Raw genomic sequence first — 21,099 nt, 5'->3', positions numbered from 1 at the left:
TTTGATTGCGCATTAAATTTCTGATTGTGATTGATAGGGTAAAAAATTCCCATCTGCATGATACCTTAGGATCGTTAGAACCTACCTCACTTGAAATTTCATCTGCATAAATTCATAGGTTAGAAAATCACTCAACATCGGTAGCCGAAAAGGCGTCGATGTAAATCTCGGCTTAACCAAGTCCCCGGACCCAAATCTCCGGTTCTCGCAGAACCGAACGGTTTCTCCCGACCGCTCGGTAGGGTACCCGATCATACCCTCCAATAAATTGATCGGTGGCGACTCCGAATGCATGTACACATTGCACATGTCACCCGACTACACTAAGGTCGATCCCGATATTTGATAAAATTTTCCCCACATCGCGATTCGAGTAATAGGCCTTGGAAGAGGCCCGCGATCCTAAAGATTCCGCTGTCAACCGGGGTCCGAAGGATCGGCTCGTTAACCCTCTCGCAATCCGGGAAGAAATTTCCGGGAGGGTCGCGACAAATTATATGGCATGAAACACAATCTTGGGTTGCTTCGCAAAACATAAAAGATGTGCAATGTAGCTCATATTCTGAATCAATCAAAAAGGTTAGCAAGTATCATTCAAAACATGTAACCTTCAGAACCTGTATCATTTGTTCTAATCGATAGGTTTAATTTCGAACCTCAGAACTTGTATTATTTAGAACATGTACCTGGAAATATATTTTACCATACTTGATTTTGCGAGAAGCATATGTTTAGCGACAAAGTATAATAATATGATCCAGTATCTTTCTCCCTTTTTTTTGTCAGCACAAGGATAATGATCAAGCCAATATTTATATGAATGAAAATCACGTCATTGAACATTTATCAATGAGCACAGATAAATTTCACTTCTTTTTTGTCATAATAAAACGATAATATAGATCTAAGATTTGTTAATGACAAAAAGTAAGGGAAATGGAAGATGTGCTAACCGGATTATGTAGAACTTACCAAGTTCTAGCACACGTTTATTTTTCTTCCCTTGTCAAAACAGTGATCGAGATCAGGCAAAAATTTACTGATGTTTAGCAAGATTTTCCGATACTCAATCCATGCTCCCCTCAATTTGTTGCTTCTTTGAAGTGATTCTTCCCCTCAGAACTTAACTTTCTCTCCCTGTCATCAAAACAGCTGTTCTGAATGCTCTTGTCGTGGCTTGTGCACCTTGAATAGAATAATTTTCTTTAGTTTCTTTGGAGTAGCAACATCCTCAAGAATGTCATACTTCTGCACTTTTTCTAACTCCCCATAAGTATGAACAACTATTGGAATGATGCTCAGATGTAGTTCAAGTACATCAGATGCTGACTCATGTGCAATTGAAAACGTTGGGGTCAAGTCATCCTCAACATTCGTTTACTTATATGATTCGAGAAACAGTATTGTTTTCTTCATCAAGCTCATCTCAAATATAATCTGCATAAACTCAACAAACTTTCTGCACAAATTTTCTATTAAAGATGTAATGTCTCATGTAATGTATGACACCCTTGCTTTCGAATGAATTGAATAGCATAAAAATATCAAATATTTCAATGGGAAGCTACTCAACCATTTATCCGATCCATTAAGGACTTGTTCAAAATATTTCGAGATGCCATCAAGAAATTTGTGAGAATTTTGTGCAAAGAGAAGAGCTTTCGATCCTTCAAAATTAGTGTAGAGTTTTCACAATTTTCAGATCAAACTTTCAGAACTTCATATCGAAAGATTTTTTTACAACCTGCAAAATTCTTGTAAAATAGATAATAATCTTTGCAAAAGTAAGAAGTATATCGTGTACGTACCTTCCTTCGATTCGCAGATTAAACGGGCTAATTTTGATATTTGCGTAGGTTTACAATCAACTTCCTTTGATGATTTTCAGTAATGAACTCATTTCCTTTTTGGTATCCACGTATTGGATTCTTTGCTTTTGTTAGACAAGATAGGAAATCTTCATAAATGCCAATAGATTCTTTTTATAAATTATGGCATAAAGATTTCCATGCTAGCAATCATTCTTGGGAATTTATGAAGACGATATGTCAAGAAGCTAGATTATTACCAATGCCATGACTTATTCGGATAATGTGCACAAGCAGGTAATTCATTCATGATATCTATCTAATATGGTGCCTCTGTTTTTAGTACAATTCTATTGATTAGGAGATTAATTCATTATCAGCGTCCACTCAAGAGGGTGTGAGTTGTTGATGGTAACTCCTTGGTCACGCATTGGCTCTGGAAAAGAAGAGCTACCATTCTAAGGCAATAGGACCATGAGATGCTAAACACGACAAAAGTCCAAAGGCTACACACGATTCGTGCACGGTTGATGCTACCTCTTCCCTATAGTGTGGTCTTGTCAAAGCAGAGGATACCTGTCATCCTCTGCTTTCACGGAATTGCACATTCTTTGCAAGTTCTCGAACGTGAAAAGTAGAATGCATGGAGCAATAATTTAGTGGCTTGTTGAATAAATCCGCTGAACTGCATCGGTTATGGAATGGCCGAGCTTCACCGGAATGTCTATCGTATCCTGGGCACGATGTTCCTAGCGATTTAGTTATAAACACCATAACTTGTTATGAACTTCAGCAAATTAATATAGAGCCAATAAGAAGAACATACTTATCACATTTGAAACAGATTTGCCACTCGAACCGTTATGCCTCAAAGCATCACAACGACGTACCTCAAAATGTATTTGATTATGAATTATTAAGTATCTTTCGAGAATGAAAATGAGAAAATAGCCCGTTTTATTAAGTGATTCGACCGCCTAAGGAATTAGAATTACGTCAAAAATTTGCGCCTTAATTTAACAAATATGGAGGAGAAACAAACGAAGAAGAAAATAAGGAGAAAAGCAGAGATGTGGGACCCAACAATAGCGTGGAAAAGGCGGAGGAGGAAAGGTCAAATTGGGAACCTCCACTCAGTTTGGGTGGGTCCACCTCTTTAATTTCTTGACTTGCATGCGTTTACTCCGTTGACCGACTTTGTGCTTCTCTATAGTACAAGGGGACTCCAAAGTCTCCAGTCAAACAAGGATCGTCCCATCTTGTTTCAATCTTTTTATCTTGTTAAGCCTCTCCTCCAATGGGCGTAAGTTTCCAAGATGCGCCGCGTATGTAGGTCAGCTCGATTAGGGTTGGACATGACTCTACCAATAATGGGAACATCAGTTTGAGTTTGGGCCCACCTCTTTTAATTTATCAACTTCCATGCATTTCTTACGTTGACTGACTCGGGCATTTCTATCGGACGAGGCGACTCCAAGTCTCCAATCAATCGACGGTCGAGGTTCATCCAATCTGTTTTTCAATCCTTTTATATCGTGCCTCCTCCACCAGCACCAAGCGATTGTTTACCAATTTCTCTTATTCCCATTGTCGAAAAGAGTCATGTGTAATCCTCCCAGCTCCATGAATATCCATCCACTGTTGCTCCTCATTCTTGTTCTACTGCAGGCGATGACTAGCGATGCCCGGTCAAGTAATCCGCGGTGCATCGCTTCTTCCTGTGCTGATATTCGCAACATAAGTCATCCGTTCCGACTGAACAATGATCCGGAGGGATGCGGTGACCGCAATAAAGAGCTGGTTTGTGAAAATAATCGCACTGTTATGCATTTCCATGATGGCCGATTTTATGTGCAATCTATCAATTATTTCGCCTACGAAATTAGATTGGTTGACGATGGGCTGCAAGAGGATAATTGCTCATCTCTCCCACGTCATTCATGGGCTCTGTATAATTTCGACAATCATTCCGATCCAATCAACCCATACTACTGGTTTACCCATCGTACTGTGGTCATTGTAAACCGCTCAAAGCCGGTTAGTTCTCCATTCTATATCTCTACCGGTCCATGCATTGAGGGGTCGTACTCTTCCAACAGATCATCGAATTGGAACTTGTATGCTCTGATTGACCCAACAAGATCGGATGTCGAGGATTTTTGTACCATTAGCAGCTGGACGTGGGTATCATATGATTCTTTCGGGGTGGAGGAGCAGATCAATAGTAGCTCCTACAACTACGAGCGTATCCATAGCAGCATGGCCGATGGATTTACTCTCTACTTTGGTCCAGTTTCTACATTGAAGCCTATTTCCTTTTGCTACTTTGATTTGTATGGCTACTTTCATGTCTATAACTACTTTGATTCCGGAGGTCAGGTTTGCAGATCCATGCTCTACTTTGGCGGTAAGTATCGATCGGTAATGAACTTTCACCGTAATTTTGCATGATTTTGCACACTCTTTCACTTGCTACTTTCGCTTCGAAACTGGAAAATGAAAGAAATATCTAATGTCCAAGAAAATGATGTCAAAATATAGATGATGGTGTACGTCAATGTAGACAAGTGTCTAGATTATTCTTTTTTCAACAAAAGGACTAAATCTCCCAATGTAAAAAGAAAAAAGGAAAAAAAAAAAGATGATTCTTGTGCGACCAACCACATGACTAGTTTTTTGTTGGCATAGACTTTGCATTTTTTTTATTTTCTTAATTAGTTCTTTAATTAGTCACTTAACTAATAATCCAAGACACACTCGTTAACAATCCTTAAAAGATTGTATCCACGTGTCGATGGGATGAACAAAATTATTTTCATTAAAAATAAAACGCACCGTTTCTCTAGATTTGTTGACCGCTAATTATGCAAAATGTGTTTCTTATATCAAATCCTTCCTTTGAAGCTTATTCCTTCCATCTATTTACAAATGTACGCATCACACTTCTCATATTCTTTTGGACAGAGTGGCTTGCTCCATCTCTGTTTCCTCGTGTGTTTTGCATTCCAATTTTTTTTTCCTTCAATTTCTTTTTCACATTATTGATTCATTCCTTCCACAGGTGTCCCAAGTGATATTGCCGTTTGGATAGCTTGGGATATTCCAATACTGTTAGGTAAGCCGCAATTATTTATTCGTACAATAATTATGAAATTTTTTTTGCTCTAACATATCGAAATTTTCTTCAGTGCTTTTCTGTGTAGCCAAGTTCGTGATCGGGATGCCGTTTGTCGCGATATTTCTGATCTACAAGTACGTAAGACGGCACTTAGCAATGGACCATAACATCGAAGAATTTTTGCAAGCTCATAACAACTTTTTGCCCATAAGGTACTCTTACTCGAATATTAAGAAAATCACCAGAAACTTTAAGCACAAGTTAGGTGAAGGGGGGTATGGTTCTGTGTACAAAGGAATGCTCGAGAGCGGTAACGAAGTGGCTATCAAAATTTTGAAGAAGTCCAAGGCTCATGGCCAAGATTTCATTAGTGAAGTGGCTACTATTGGGAGAATTCACCATTGTAATGTGGTGCAGCTCACCGGTTTTTGCTTTGAAGGCTCGAAACAAGCTCTCGTGTATGATTTCATGTCAAATGGATCTTTAGATAAGCACATTTTCACCGAGGATGGTGATAAGCTTCTGGATTACAAGAAAATATATGAGATTGCTCTTGGAGTGGCAAAGGGGATTGAATACTTACATCGGGGGTGTGACATGCAAATATTACACTTTGATATCAAACCTCACAATATTCTTTTAGACAAGAATTTCACTCCGAAAGTTTCTGATTTTGGACTCGCGAAACTTTACCCCACCGATCATAGCATAGTCTCATTCTATGCTGCAAGAGGAACTTTGGGTTATATGGCGCCCGAGTTGTTCTACAAAAACATCGGTGGTGTGTCTTATAAAGCGGATGTCTATAGCTTCGGGATGTTGCTCATGGAAATGGCAGGTAGAAGGAAAAATCTTAATGCAAATGCAGAACACTCGAGCCAAATTTATTTTCCGATGTGGGTGTACGACAAAGTCAATGAAGGAGAAAGTATTGACATGGAAGAAGTTGTAGAAGAGGAAAGGAAGTTGATGAAAAAGATGATAATGGTTGCACTTTGGTGTATACAATTGATCCCCAACCATCGGCCCCCGATGAACAAAGTCTTAGAAATGCTTGAAGGAGAAATTGGTAATATTCAAATGCCTCCAAAACCGCTTATTTACCCACCGGATGAGCAAGTTGATGATGACAAAGCCGAGATGGAATTAGAAACATTCTCAACTTCATCAAGCGCTCCCATAATTTCTGCTAATTTCCCATTTGGAGATGGCAATGATGTTTAGAGGACCATGCACAGTTTGATTGGAAAAGGTTTGTTCCCACAATATAGTATTATGTTTGGGAGGGAGGCGAGCTAGTCTAGCTTGTCGAGTGATTACATTTTGTCTTGGTCTAGCTCTTAGGTTACTGTTGTGTTATTGTACTTCACATATAGTTTCACTTTCTTACATCCTCCTTCGAGTTGTAACCCTTCTTAAGCTCGAACATTCTTTGGGAAGCACACGCTATTATGTTCTACCTATGTGAATTCTAGCTAATCCAGTTAAGCGTACGCTACCTTCTCTATACTTGAAAGTTTTGTTTTTGACTCCGGTGTGAATCAGTCATCTTTCCTCGCATGACACTCAATCCGCAAGTAGTTTTTATCTGTGGTTATTGCGGGGCTCGCCGAAATTAATCTCTACGCCGTTTTAAGAATTAAGTGAAAAAAAAAAAAACTACTACTATGCAGTTATAAACTATTCTTACAGAAGGTGTAAGCAGCATTTCGAAATTTGAAATCATTTTATAATGCATGCTTTAACATTGGTAAATTTTATGAAACTCGGATAGGATATGGTGTTATCCATCTTCGTAAGAAATGGAAGTGTACCGAGCGCCTGTTCCATCTTTATTTCAAGTCACAAAACATAGTAAAGAAAGAGAAGGGATACTCCATTTCCATTTCAGTATGCTTATACTTCAAAACAAATGAGGGCTTAGTGATGTTACATAAGCAAAGACCACAAAGAGAAGTAATCGACCTTCTCTTTTTTTTTGTCAAAAATAATCGACTTTACAAAGCAATTTTGCTTTCTTAGTGAAGTCCGTGAGAACTTCAACTACTTTTGGTGGACCCGTGAATTAAGCTTAGTGATTAAATTCCATGAGCAACCGCGATCCCGGTGATTCTCTCTCGTTTCTTTTGTCTAGTTATTAATGTGCGTTAGTATCACCAAAGATCATAAAATTGGTATATCCATGCCATCCTTACCTCAAATTAATATTTGAATAACAAAAACTCCCAAACTGGTACAATTATGCCACATTTATCCCAAACTAATTTATATATTACAAGAACCTCAAACTAATACACTCGTGCCATAATTACCCCTAACCGATATTGTCATACCAAATTTACTTAAAATGGTGGTAAAACTGTGATAAAGTTTGGTGTTCACCTTGTCATGCATGTCTCTCTCCAAGAAATGATTATGTACCGGGCTTTTGTCCATCTTTCTTTAATTTTTAAGTCACTAAATATTGTAAATAAAGAGAAAGAATACCCAATTTCCATTTAAATGTGTTTAAACTTCCAAGAGAAATGATCATGTGTCAGCCTTTAATCCACTGTGAAATTAACGGCCTATTTAGGCCGGATAATGTTCACGATGCGGTACTGTTCACGGTCGGTACTGTTCACAGAACAGTAATTTTGGCGCTCGGGACGATGGCTGGTGGCGGTTCGTGGGCTCGGGTCGGCGCGGCATCACGGCGAAGGGCAAGCAGCTCCCGGCTAGCTCGCGGCCGACGGCGATCAGCGGACTCTTCGTGGTCGAGGGGGCCGGTCGAGCAGCAACAGGACCAATGGTGGCTGGGGGCGGCAGAGGAGGAGGTGGCTCGGTGGTGGCCTGGGCTGCAAAACGAAGTGGTGGGGTTGGACGACGAACGACGAGAGGCGTCTGGACAGCAGGCCGACGGGGCTCGGGTGGAGGACTCGCAGATCTGGGGGCTGGTGACGGCGATGGCGAGGACAGGCGGCGACTGGCAGTGGGTGTGGGTGGCGACTGGTGGCTAGCGGGTGGTTGTTGGGCGAGGCGTCGTGAAACCGGCAAGGAAAACTCGGCCCGCCTGGTCGCGGGTCGGAGGTCAGGCTATGAACAGAGGACGAGGAGGAGGATGGAGTCGCAAGTCTCGGGGGAGCTCGGCTCCGGGGCTACTGACCAGGCGACGGCACGGGACACGGCCGACTGGGGGGGCTGGACGGTAACGGCGGAGGAAGCTCGGGCTTCGCAGAGCTGGGCGGCAAATAGAAGGGCCGAGAGGGAGGAGAGGGTCGCGGGTCCTCGGGCTGGGGTTTTTTTCTGGCGGCGACCGGTGCGCTCGGCGGCGCGACCTTGTGGCAGCAGCACAGAAGGCGTCGGGTGGTGGGTGGGGGGGGGGGTGTGGGGTGGGGGTGGGGCATCGCACAACAGATGAAGCAGCAGAAGAAGACCAAAGGAAGAAGAAGAAGAAGAAGAAGAAGAGGAGAAGAGAGAAGTCACGTGGGGGAGGGGGGCCGGCTGAGGAGAGAGAGAGAGACTTGATGTGAGATGATGGGTAGGTGGTGAGGTGAAGGGTGGTGGGGCCCACTCAAATTCAAATGTTTTGGCATTTTATGAATACAAGAGGGGCAAAATGGTAATTTAATAAATTGGGACTGAACGAATTTTTGGCACACTGAATTGAAGGCATTTTGATCTTTTCACATGCTAAGCTCGGTCAAGAAAAGGTTCGGGCGCTAGAAATAAATCCTAAAACGCGACGACTAAGATTTTCGAGACCTAATTTAAACCGACCAACAAACCAGGAACCGTACAAAATTCGTCCCTTAATTCCTCAAAATCCGAAATTTTGCATCGACTAAAATCCAATAATAGTCCTTTTTATTGAATTCGATCTCTTACGATCTACGAATTTCTAGGGCGTCACAGGCTGTCGTCGTGACAGAGTGGATGTAGGTTTGATGTAAGCCGAACCATTATAGTCGTCGTGTGCAATATTCTCTATCTCTAAACTCATATCATTGTGTTTGATAGAATATTGCATACTGGTGTTCATATTCAGAATCCGCATACTCAGAAATTGCATACTCATGTTCGAAATCATAAACTACACATTCATATTTAGATTCTATGTACATTTTGACATGATTCTTTTAATTCTGTATTTTATAGTCAAAATTATTTAAAACCATCTATTCATCCCTCCTTCCCTCTATGTGATGTTGCTAGATACAACAGTTACCAGCAACAAAGAAAATGAATATGTTGTGTTGGGACGGAAACCACAGAAGCAGGGCAGAAAACAAAGGGGAGTATGCGAACAAGGGGCGAAAAACAAGTAGATTTGGAAACATGATTCGAGACAGGGTTAGGGTTTATAAGGGAAGGGAAAACCGTGGGACCGTGCTGGAATTAGAATCAATAAAGGATAAGGAAGAGAATGGCGGACGCGTTGAGGGGTACAGTGAAGGAGGAGGACATCGGAAGGGTAAAGGGTTTAGGTTGTTTTAAGGTTTTGGTTTGACTATCAACACGGAGATAGAGAAGAGCTCTTCCATTGAGAGAAGTTTATCCCAAGCACCATGCCTAAATTTACTTCTTCAATCCTAAATTTGTGGCCGGCGTTATTAATAAAATATCCGCGCTTTTATTTATGAAAAAAGCGAGTTTTTTAAGTAAGTTAATAATAAAATTTAGCAGTAATTGCCCTTGATTACTAGATTTTAAAAATGGGGGGTCTCCGAAGCTCCTTCAAGACCAATCATGATATATGTAAAAGCTGGACTTTCCCATTTGTTGGTCATGTATTTCGTCCCAAACAAAGAAATTTTCCCAATAGTGATAAGTCAAAAAGAATAAGTGCATGATGTGAGTAGCCAGCACATTAGGTTTACTAGAAAACATCGAAGTGTCTATATCCAACACAAACGCACCACTTCAATAAAATATATGATCAGTTCACCAGCGGACGGTAAGAGCAACGTAGTGTCACAGCAGTTGATAATGAGGAAACCTAAAATTTATTTAAAAGCTTGCCTTGTGATACCAAAAAGGCTGACTAATCAAGACTGCCTCTCATGTTCTTCTTCTATTCAGTGTATATAAATATTCACATCTGCTTGTGAAACCCGTCAAGCATCCAAAAAGACCATAGTTCAGAATGTCTCCCAAACGCTTTGTTCTAGCACTCCTGCTCTTGATTTCTGTGAAATCAACGCAGGCGACAATATACCGAATCATCAACCACTCTGATGAAGTTCTTGGGGGAAACAAACACGCCAATGAATTGGACAGCCGTTACAAATCCCGGGTTCTATTCGGCACAACTAGAGAAGTTTTGAACACCTTCAATCAGAAGGAAGGCAAAGGCAAGGAGTACAACGAAGTAACTCTCCTAATCGAGAGCTTTCGTAACCTACTTGTGGTTGCCAGTACTAAAGGGAACCTCATTCGGTTGAACGTAGATTACCTCCACTACAGAGGAGATATACAAGAAGAGTTCGCCGGAGTGGTGTACCACGAGATGACGCACGTTTGGCAATGGACCGGCATTGGTATGTCTCCTACGGGGCTTATCAATGGCATTGCCGATAATGTGAGATTGAAAGGGGGGTACGCATCCAAAAGCTGGCCAAGGAGGGGCTCAAGATCGAGATGGGACGATGGCTTTGCACTCACGGCTTATTTTCTCGAATATTGCAATGACCTTAAGAACGGTTTCGTCGCCGAGGTTAATGCTCTCATGAAAGATTCCTACTCTGCGGCGTTCTTCGTCCAGTTGGTTGGAAAGTCTGTGCACGAGCTGTGGCGCCATTATCAACTTGCTCGTGGTACCAGAAGAATCCCCAGTGACGAGGAGGGCTATCTAAGGGCATTCCCACGCACCAGCCCCAAATACAATTACATCCTGTTGAAGCCAGAATATGTGCTGGAGAACAAAGCCAACTTGAATTCCCTGGAGCATAAACATGACTCCTTACGCGCAGCGTTCACTGGAGTTGCACTTGAAGCTAACCACTTTCAACGAAATGACATTGCAGGGAGTTCAAAAGACTTGGTTAAGAATTTGGGAAACTGCAATGGAGTCTGGAGCTGTTTGCTTGCTTAAAAATTGATTGAAAAGATCGGTGCAACAATCCACTGGTTTGTGAAGGGCATACGTGTACTTTATTTTAGAATTTGAACTAAGTTTACTCTAATCTGATATATGAGTCTACGTTGTGGGAGAAGGTTATATAAGGATCAGATGTCACTGAGTCTACCTAATAAGAGTGCATTTTAAGTTTCTCTTTTAATATCTATGTTTTCTATTGCGAGTCCTTTTTCCATTTTTAGGTCTCCGATCATACTTAGGGTCTCGATTGTTATGAAGAAGATACGTACTCCTCTTGTAGCCAATCTTCTCTATACTATGATGTTTCATAGGATCAGTTGGTGACCTTTTTTTTTCTTATCTCACTTATGAATTTGGGACAATCGGACTTGTTCCAGAACGGAAATCTTTTTTAGTTAGTAAATTTCAGAAAGAAGTTATCGGTCACTTGATTTTATGGTAATTTATTGATAACTTACTGGCACTTAATTGCTAATTTTTCTGACAATCAAAAAATTATCCAGAGGTTTCGACCAAAAAAAAAAAAAAAGATTACCCAGAGATTTGATTCTTCTATCGCTTTTTAATTTCCTTTCTTATCAACAACTTAAATTCACCAACTTACTATGTGCATTAATGTGTGTCTTAGTGCATTGCCATAATTTTAAGGATTAAACTATCAATTAGTTTCAGTGGCTACCAACTCTCATTAGTCACCAACATGTACTCGAGTTAAATTCACGCATTAATTGGTCATTTGTCCAAACTAGGTCAATCCAGATTATCCAATTTGCATTTATTCAGGTCCAATTTCTAGGAAAAAATTATCAATTCATCATAATCGGGAAAAATAGGGAATGTGGATAAAATGGAACTAGGATTGAACCAAATTGAGCACAATTTCAACCCTGGCTCAACCTGGTCCATCCCGCACACTTTCCAGCCAAAATGGCCCTTTGGCGTCCAAATGCCAGCCACATTCAGCCATGATCGACGCACCTTAGGTCCACCGAGCAGAAATTACGATATTACCATGTAATCAATTTATCAAAATGTCCATAAGTTCAAAGTGAGCCATTAGATCAATCTTAAGACCACAATTCATTTTTCCCTCCAAAACCAAAGGGAGGTCTCATTCTTCAGATCTAAATTCTCTCTCTAAGTCCAAACACACACACACACTCACACTCTCTCTCTCTCTCTCTCTCTCTCTCTCTCTCTCTCTCTCTCTCTCTCTCTCTCTCTCTCTCTCTCTCTCTCTCTCTCTCTCTCTCTCTCTCTCTCTCTCTCTCTCTCTTTGTGCTGGCTTTCTCATTAGCGACCTTTTACCAAGTCGTTGCCGTGCCAGTATCCTTTGAAGCCTCGCCTAGCTCATTGCAAGGCTAGGACTAATGGAAGTCCAGTGATCCTCCGACTCCCGATCCTCACAATGCTAGCGTACTTCTTGTTCACGGGTGGTGGCCGGAGTTCATCCAATTGGCCATCGGATCTTCCTATCCTCCTTAATTTCCTTTGATTTGTCGATTTTGCTATTATAAATCGATTCTCATCTACTTCAATCTCATTTCATCCATAGATTGCGAGCTCTTATCGGTCATTCCTTGATCTATTAAAGTGGCCGGAATAGCCATGAATCAACATCGATAATTTTTTCAACTAAATCGACAACATTTATGAATTTAGTCTAAATGCTAACATTTTCACCGCACGTGTAAGTGAAAGAATTGACTCCCTGAAGAAAAGAATAATCTAAAGAGAAGAAACTCCATCCATGAAGAAACATAACGTGGAGAATCTTGCAATAGACTCTGATTTTCTTTTAAATTCTTATTTTACAATCTACAAGAAAGAAATACCAATAACTCTTATACCAATGAAAAGATCTCTCCAAAAGAATTGACTTCTCATGTTTTTGTACCACTTACAGAGAACGAACTTTTAAACATGCAGAGCCGATGGTTTCATGAGTGAACTGTCATGAGCCGTTGACTATAAATGCATGAAGAAGACTTTTGCACAGCTTGAGTCTCATCGGGCGTGCTGGAGATGACAACTAGGGCCTTTTGAAATGGGTGGGTTGTTACGGATAAAAAATGGTCTAACCCATATAAACCCACTTAACCTATAAATCACTTAACCTGTTTTGACTTTAATGCAATACAAATTTAATGACACATACTGACCCAATATGTACCTAACACATACCCGACCTGACTCACGTTACTAAAACATATAGATATTTAAAAATAATAACTTTTATACTATTTATGTGGGGTGAAAGGTAATTTTTTGAGTAGCTTTATAAGGTTCCAAACAAGACTTTTGATTTGTTTGCGACTTTTTCTTTTTGCAAATTTTTGTAGTTTCACATGAAGTGTCCGACGTTTCTTAAATCAATAAGTCAATAAATATTGACATGTAAAATCACACTCTATTTTTCACGGTTTTCTGAAGCTTGAAAGATGATAATTCTTTTACTATTTTTCAATTTTGGGAAAAAAAAAAATAAGTAGCTAAGCTAGAAAATAAATAGCCCAACCCAAAAACCTCCAATTTGAACCCAAACACAATTGAAGAGGGACTGCAGATGGTTTGGACTTTACACCCATTAAAAACCTACGTTTTGATGGGACTTTATTACTCAAATCCACATTGGCCCATTTAGCGATCGTGTATGACCCAACTCATCATATACCCTATAACCTTTGCAGCAGAAATCTATTGAAAAGGCATCATAGGGTGAACATAAGTTGAACCGAACTTTGATAAATCAAAAACTGACAGCTACATGAAATAGTGTACAGAATGACAAGAATTGTATGTTGACATTTAATCTCTTGTATCTTGTTTTATCAGTTGGAAGAAAACCCTGGTACTCTTTTGATAAATTTTCCTATTACTGTGATATTGAATAAAAGAAGAATGGTATTTTGGCATTTTGCACCTTCATCACAGCAAATGCAACGCTTCAGGATCAGGAGAGTGACAGATTTGTCCTCCTTCCTTGGCTCATGAGGCGACTTTTTCATCCGATTACAAGAGGACGGCCAAAACAACGTAGAAAACCTAAAGGATCGAAATTCACTTGCCATGTGATACCAAAAAGTAGCACTCGGGAGAGGCTGACTGATCGAGAGTTCCTGTCGTGTTCTTCTTCTATTCAGTGTATATAAATAGTCTCACATCTTCTTGTGGTACCTATCAAGTAGCCAAAGATCATACTTCAGGATGTCTCCGAAACAGTTTGTTCTCGCATTCCTGCTCTTGATTTCTCTTACATCGACGCACGGGACGATGTATGAAATCATTGACCATTCCGCTAGAGCTCCTGGAGGAAACAAATATGCTGATGAATTGAGCACCCACTACAAAGCCCGTGTTCTATTTCGCGCGACTGAAGAAGTTTTGAACACATTCAATCAAAAGGAAGGCGAGGGCAAGAAGTATGATACGGTCACTCTCCAAATCGAGAGCTTCCCTTCTCCACATGCTGTCGCCAGTACCATAGACAACGTCATTCGGTTGAACACGCGTTATCTCCAACGCTATCGAGGAGAGATAAAAGAAGAGTTCGCCGGAGTGGTGTACCACGAAATGACCCATGTTTGGCAATGGACCGGCAACGGTATGGCCCCTAGAGGGCTCATCAACGGCATTGCTGATTATGTGAGATTGAAAGGCGGGTACGCATCCAAAGGCTGGCCCAGGATGGGGTCAGGATCAAGATGGGACGATGGTTATGCAGTCACGGCTTCCTTTCTCGACTACTGCAATGGCCTTAAGCATGGTTTCGTCGCGGAGCTTAATGCTCTCATGAAAGATTCCTACTCCGAGACGTTCTTCATCCAGTTGCTTGGAAAGCCTGTGCGCGAGCTGTGGCGCGATTATAAACTTGCTTATGGTACCACAAGAATCTCCAGTAGCGAGGAGGGCTATCAGAAGCCATACACGCGCACCCGCCCCTTCGACAATTCTGTCCCGTGGAAGAAAGATGACGTGCCAAAGAGCAACGCCCACTTGAAGCCTTCGGAGAATGATGGCTACTTTCGCATAGAGGTCAATGGAGTCGTACTTGACAGTAACAACTTTCAACAAAATGACATTGCAGAGAGCGCACAAGACTTGGCTTGGCTTGCTGAGCTCTCCACGATGATCGAAAAGAACAGCGCGCCAAATCCTTCCATCAATTCAAGGAAACTTGACCCGAATTGGCAGAGAACAAAAGGTAGGACTTCCAGATCAGAAATTGAAAAGCCCGTGACCAAGTGGTAAGCAGCTTAACAGCGGCTCTATTCCGCCAGTATGGACGACTTGTCCTGGATTATGCACAGCCATGCTCAGTAATAAATAAGTGCTATGTGTCTGTTCGCGAGTTCTATATTTTCCTCAGTGTGCTTGTTGGTTTGTGAAGGATGTAAGTTTATTTCGTTTGGAGTTGAAATATGTAATTCTACTGTTGAAATCTTCTATGATATGAAATATAATTCCATGCTGTTCTTCATAAATTTTCAAGATTTTAGACCCACCAGCTGTATCATATTTTCGGCAGCTCGCTCCAGCAACAACACCAGTCAGGTTCTACTGATTATTAGGCTGTGACACATGGGAGATCGACGCCGATGCATTTGTCATAGAGACTTCAATAAGTTCCTAAAGCGTTTCGAACACCAAATCATTCTGTCAAGCCTTTTTTTCCTGTTCAAGTTGTTTCGCGTCATTGTGACTTCAAGATTTTTTCTATGGCCTCATGAGAAAATACGTGCATGGACCGAATCCGTCTGAACCGGGTGATCGTAACACTCTAAATCAAGTTAGACACATGTGGGAACCACAGGATCATCGATCAAGATTATTCATTCCACCATAGGCCGGATCCTAGCTAGAATATGTCCCTTAATTACCATTTGTGATGATCATGGAAGACGGTGATAGTTTTATTCTTGCTGTGATTGCTTTCTATGGATCCGAGGTGATGAACAGATCAACCACTCAGTCCAACAATATGTGTCCATCTCCCTTGCTCAATCATTTACCAAAAAGACAGAGACACATGACAGAAGAGTAGGCATAAGCAGATTGATCAGTAGCACCCCCTCACAGAATTCCTTTTGTAGTTATATGCAGATTGATCTCGTTATCACGTAATTCGAAACTAACTTGTCTACTTTTAAATGAAGCGAGAAGAAATATGGCGAGATCGTAGAGAATGTATCGAGCCGTGGAAAAGATCGTACACTCTTTGCCAAACGAAATTGGCTTCTAATGTTTGTGTCCAACTTACAGAGAAGAACCGGCTAAAAAGGCAGAGCCTCTGGTTTCGTTAGTGAACGTGTTGTCATGAACCAGTGAGATAATGTTTGAAGATTCGTTAGGTTTTTTTTTTTTTCCCTATTTCGAGATTTACTACTGAGTTATCACTTAGAATTTCCTTGTTCACCAGCTTTTTAATCTTTTTTTTTTTCACTCTTTTATGAGATTGTCGACCTCAATTAGAATGATCGTCAACTTACTCAAATCACTACCGACTCCTATTTGAGTTAGTTTACCAATATTTGTTTGATTTGTTTAGATATCGACTTCTATTATCATAAAGAAAAAAGAAAGGTTTTCTCATTGTTTAACAAATTCTATTTACCTTTTCCAGCAACAGTCTTTTCAACTCTTATATGAAATTATCAATCTTTAATTCCGTAATTTATGAGACTTTCTCTTATTAAACTTCCAACTTGTCTTGGGTTTCAACTCCCATTTGAGTGGCATACTAACATTTATTATACTTTTCTTAGATTCATTAATTTCTCTATTGAGTTGGGACTTCTATTTGCCTTAGTTATGAACTCTCAAAGTTCGCCAACCCTCTTTGAAGAAATTGTCCACCTCAATTAAAGTGATTGCCAACTTTTCTTTGATCAAGTTGCTAACTGATCTCGCACTACCAACTCTTATTTGAGTTAAATACCGATGCTTATTGATTTATATATTTTCAAATTTCTACTTTATCATATTTCTAATACACAAATGTCTTTACTCTTTTTACTATCGAGAAGACTTGATTGTATCAAATTAACAAATTTTATGACTTGATTGCATGTTTTATGACTCAGTTATACTTTCGCAGTTAGTTTTAGAAATTTTAATGCACTTATACATTAATGTATTGTGCTTCCAACTACTCTTGCCTTCTCTCTCTCTCGTATTCTCATTCTATGTACGTAACTCCCAACTTACTCAGGTTTACATGACAAGTGGGGGCCAAAAACCAGTTCCAAGATCTACTTAGGTTCTTGAGTACATTAAGTGGGCCATGAAGAATTAAAGTTGGCTGTGGAACCATGTCAAAAGGTCCAATCAAAAGTTTGATGGGGTTACGTAAAGAATCAAAGAGGGGGTACATTTTAATGAACTACCATAAAAAAAAGGCCCATCATAAATTAACCAAACTAAGTCCACTCGACGGGCCAATCAAAAATAGGCCATCCATAGATTAACCTAAATGAAAGATCAAATTACCTCAATGAAGAAGTAAGTCAACAAAGAATATTTTTCTCTGTCTGGTCTCAATGACTTGTCAAGTTTCCTCAAGACTTCATTGCTGTTCAGATGGACGCACTCACGTCAGGTTTACTAGCGAAATTCAAATGTTGGTTGCTGTCGCGACCTAAAATTCGGATTGAACTTCAGGTTAATGAATTACCAAATTAATTAAATGAATTAATTAACCTAGCCCGAGCTCTCCCAAGCTCTACCAATTCGCAACTTAGGTTCACATGATTTCAATCAAGGAATTTTCGATTTTTTTTTTAGCCGCCACTAATCTTTTTCGGAAGGTAGATTAGATACCTAAATAAAGTATGGGAGAATACTTTATTTTCTGCTAACCAGAGATTTGGATTCGGGGACTTGATTATGTTAACTTTTCAATTAACACCTTTTCAGTACCATTCTTGTGAAAATTTTCTTGATTGGCAAATCCAATTGATTTCAATAAATGAATTTAGGTGCAATTTATTTTTGGGTTTTCTTGATTAGATGAACGCTATGCAACTATATGAAATGAGTAATGATGATATTGAGAAAATGTATTTTGATGCATATAAAGGAAAGTGAATTCTAAGTACATGACGTGCAATATGAGAACTAACCTATATGACATGCAAGATGATTTATTTACATCATGTGGTATAGTAAAAAAAAAAAAATGCATGAATGACTTTTGGAAAAATTGAATTTGATGCAAAGTGAACATGAACTTCGAACTACATGGCATGCAATATGGATTATATTGATGACATGAAAATGGATGAATGACATATAATAATCCATGGCGAATTAGACTATGTGAAATGCACATGAAATGTCATAACCTTTTAATGAATTTTCGGTTTTATGATTTTTAGTCCAACAATTAACACAAATTGATTAATCAAAATCCAATTTATATTAAGAGTCTTCTTAAGATGTAATTTCCGAAAAAATTCATTTAAGGTCAAGATATGATGATTTTTTCATGATTTTTATGATTTTTTTAACAAAAAAATGAATCAAATAAGAATATAATAAACCTTGAGCACAATGCACCTTATAATCTGAATTTTTCCGATGAATTCGCTTCGTACCCGAGAGGTGGGGTCAGAAGATAATTTATTCACGTCGTACCCCGGGGGTGGAATCGGATGGTGAATTTGTTAATTATGAAATTTGTCGGTCTGGTCCCAAAGTTATGGGATAGGTTAGACAAATCCATGAGCGGATAACGTCATACTTCGGGGGTGAAGTCGGATAGTCATCCACAATGCACATATTCCGAGGGACAAGGCACAAGGGAGCATGTATTATACTCAAGGTAGATTATAAAAATATTTGAATTAGACTAAGGTATATAAAAAAATTAATTTCTCGGCCAACTAGGGGTAGGTGCCGAAATTTTAAAGGGGATAGGCCCCTATCCACAAAGGATTTCATATCTTTTAAACTTAGGAAAATTTATCTCTTGAGATTTGGAAATTTGGTCGCAGATGATTCTCAAAGATTAGATAAGCACCCGATTCAATCAAATCTTATCTCTAATCAAACATTATCCACGGACCAACGAGGTGATGCTATCTAGTTAAACTCATGATTAAAGATATCATTAAGATAAAAAGAAAGATCATCGCGGCAAATTGAAAATTTATCCATAGCATGAAATGAGGTCAATCAGCCAAAGATAATGTCACTCAAGCCTGTATGCTACCAAAATCATCAAATTCCATCCATGAAAAGATGTATATCGATTCAAATCAAGCAATGACTTCCAAAGACCAGGCCATTCACTAACATGCGACTTTCAGTTATGAAGAGATATGCCAACGGCTCATGATTGATTCCCAAAAATTCCTATTTAATTTCGAATTGATCCAAAGAATCTGTTGGACAGCTTGCTATTATCAGTAAAGACAATGGTCCCAATTTTATTTACCGGTTCCCAATAGTATTAACCAATTTCGTGCATCAATTGAGTTTGTTCCAGCATTTGTATTCCACAAAACCAAATCTTCAGCTCTAAAAAAGGAACTAAACTCGTCAATCAAAGATCGAACTATTTTAGATATGCTAGGATGTGAAACTTTTCAAGCAACTTCTGACTAGAACAACATATAAAGTCGATTGAAGGAAATACATCAAAGCAACATCTCAAGAATATTTTTTTTTTTTATAATCAACGAAAGTTCGGTTTATCTTCGATCAAAAACAAAATTTCCAGTTTTTCCAAATTGCAAATCAAAGTATGTTCACGAATACGCATGCATATTACCAAGTTAACACATATAGATTTGTAATCAAGAACCACGGATTAGCAATCAAGAACCAAGGATTTTTACCTTTTCAGAACCGAATTTCCAGCAGCACGCGTGATGAATTCCACCGCAAATCTGTGCTTTTTGAAGTGCAAATCACTAGAGAATGCTTCCAATTGTTCTATCGCACGTAGTGCAAGGGTTAAATATTTAAATAAAGGCCAAATAAAGACCGGTGCACCTTCACTTGGCGTTGAACAACGGTACAAAGTGGACTGGAAAGTATCTGCAGCTTGGAATACGCCCTAAGTCGTGTGATGCAACGACGGAGCTTGCAAGGAACGCCAATTGCTCTTCAGTGGTGGACAACGAAAGGCTTCCAATGAGGAGATTGTCTCGAGAATACCCTTCGTTCAGCCCTTAGAAGTGTCGTCAATTTGAGAGTGTCCGCCCTCCCAACGTGAACGAAGCCTTGTATTTATAGAACTTGTCTCGACAATCCTAGTAGGAATAGGAGTCAATTTGGATCGTTGGATAGAGAGTTCTAGTTAGAACGGGATCGAATGTAAGCCTTAGATTTTAAGAGTCCGCATCCACCAAAACTTTCTGTTATTTGCAGCCAATTAGTGATAAAATCTTAGTTAAGATAAGACTCTTTTAATAAATTTTGAATTTTGACCTTAAAAGAGTCCTAATCTAACTAAACACCTATCAATTTCTGCCAAAGTGATGTCATCATGTGTTGGCAAAATTTCTTCTCATTTTATGGGCTACCTCACGTAATTTCAAGGTCTTTGGGCCTTAATTAATTCAACGAGTAATAAACTAAAGGTTTCAATGACAAAAAAATGGGCTAGATTAGATTTGAGATAAAATTCAAGCCACGAGTAAAAGTTATATGACCAAATCAAAGCAATTCATGGGCCTGTTTTGTTTATGATTTGTCAAAAGCATCCCCTTACTTGCACAAAGAAAAACTACCTGGGGCTCCCACTTGTTATTCCTCCTATGCCCTTACCTCCTTTTCTTTCCATGGTAATCCCTCTTGGACACATAGCAATACAAAGATCATTCCTTATGACCCTAAATAAATGTGCAATGACTGACAGAGAATAAATATGCGATGCATGAAAAATTAATTTTTGTAAGAACTATAACTAATTCTCATTTTATGCTTAAATGAATGATTAAAAATCAAAATTTAGGTGTCAACAGTTGCCCAAAACAAACGCAACATTTCGATTAGGGTTGTTGACACCTAAATTTTAATTTTTATTAGTTACATAAAAATTAGAGACTAACTTAGCCCCGAATAAAAATATTCATTCATATAGTTTT

The 21,099-nt window shown here is 39.4% G+C and overlaps 2 protein-coding genes and 1 pseudogene across 2 annotated transcripts; all 3 read left to right on the top strand.

Annotated features, from left to right (window-relative positions):
* The first annotated feature begins 3,123 nt into the window (after window positions 1-3,123).
* On the top strand, window positions 3,124-5,772 carry LOC115746622 (annotated as a pseudogene).
* LOC125315216 (PR5-like receptor kinase) lies at window positions 5,674-6,150 on the top strand. Its single transcript, XM_048279651.1, has one exon. The coding sequence runs from the start codon at window positions 5,674-5,676 to the stop codon at window positions 6,148-6,150; it is 477 nt and encodes a 158-aa protein (XP_048135608.1).
* An 8,062-nt stretch (window positions 6,151-14,212) lies between these two features.
* Window positions 14,213-15,442, top strand: LOC125315090. Its single transcript, XM_048279086.1, has one exon. It carries the CDS (start codon window positions 14,213-14,215, stop codon window positions 15,254-15,256), a length of 1,044 nt encoding a protein of 347 aa, XP_048135043.1. The 3' UTR covers window positions 15,257-15,442.
* Window positions 15,443-21,099: the final 5,657 nt, after the last annotated feature.

This window comes from Rhodamnia argentea, chromosome 5 (genome assembly GCF_020921035.1).
Source record: "Rhodamnia argentea isolate NSW1041297 chromosome 5, ASM2092103v1, whole genome shotgun sequence".
Classification (NCBI taxonomy): Eukaryota; Viridiplantae; Streptophyta; class Magnoliopsida; order Myrtales; family Myrtaceae; genus Rhodamnia; species Rhodamnia argentea.
This window is presented reverse-complemented; position numbering and strand designations above follow the sequence as displayed.

Bases quoted from the DNA above. Each gene is read 5' to 3' on its own strand.
- LOC125315216 (XM_048279651.1), top strand. From the start codon at position 5,674: ATGGCGCCCGAGTTGTTCTACAAAAACATCGGTGGTGTGTCTTATAAA.
- LOC125315090 (XM_048279086.1), top strand. From the start codon at position 14,213: ATGTCTCCGAAACAGTTTGTTCTCGCATTCCTGCTCTTGATTTCTCTT.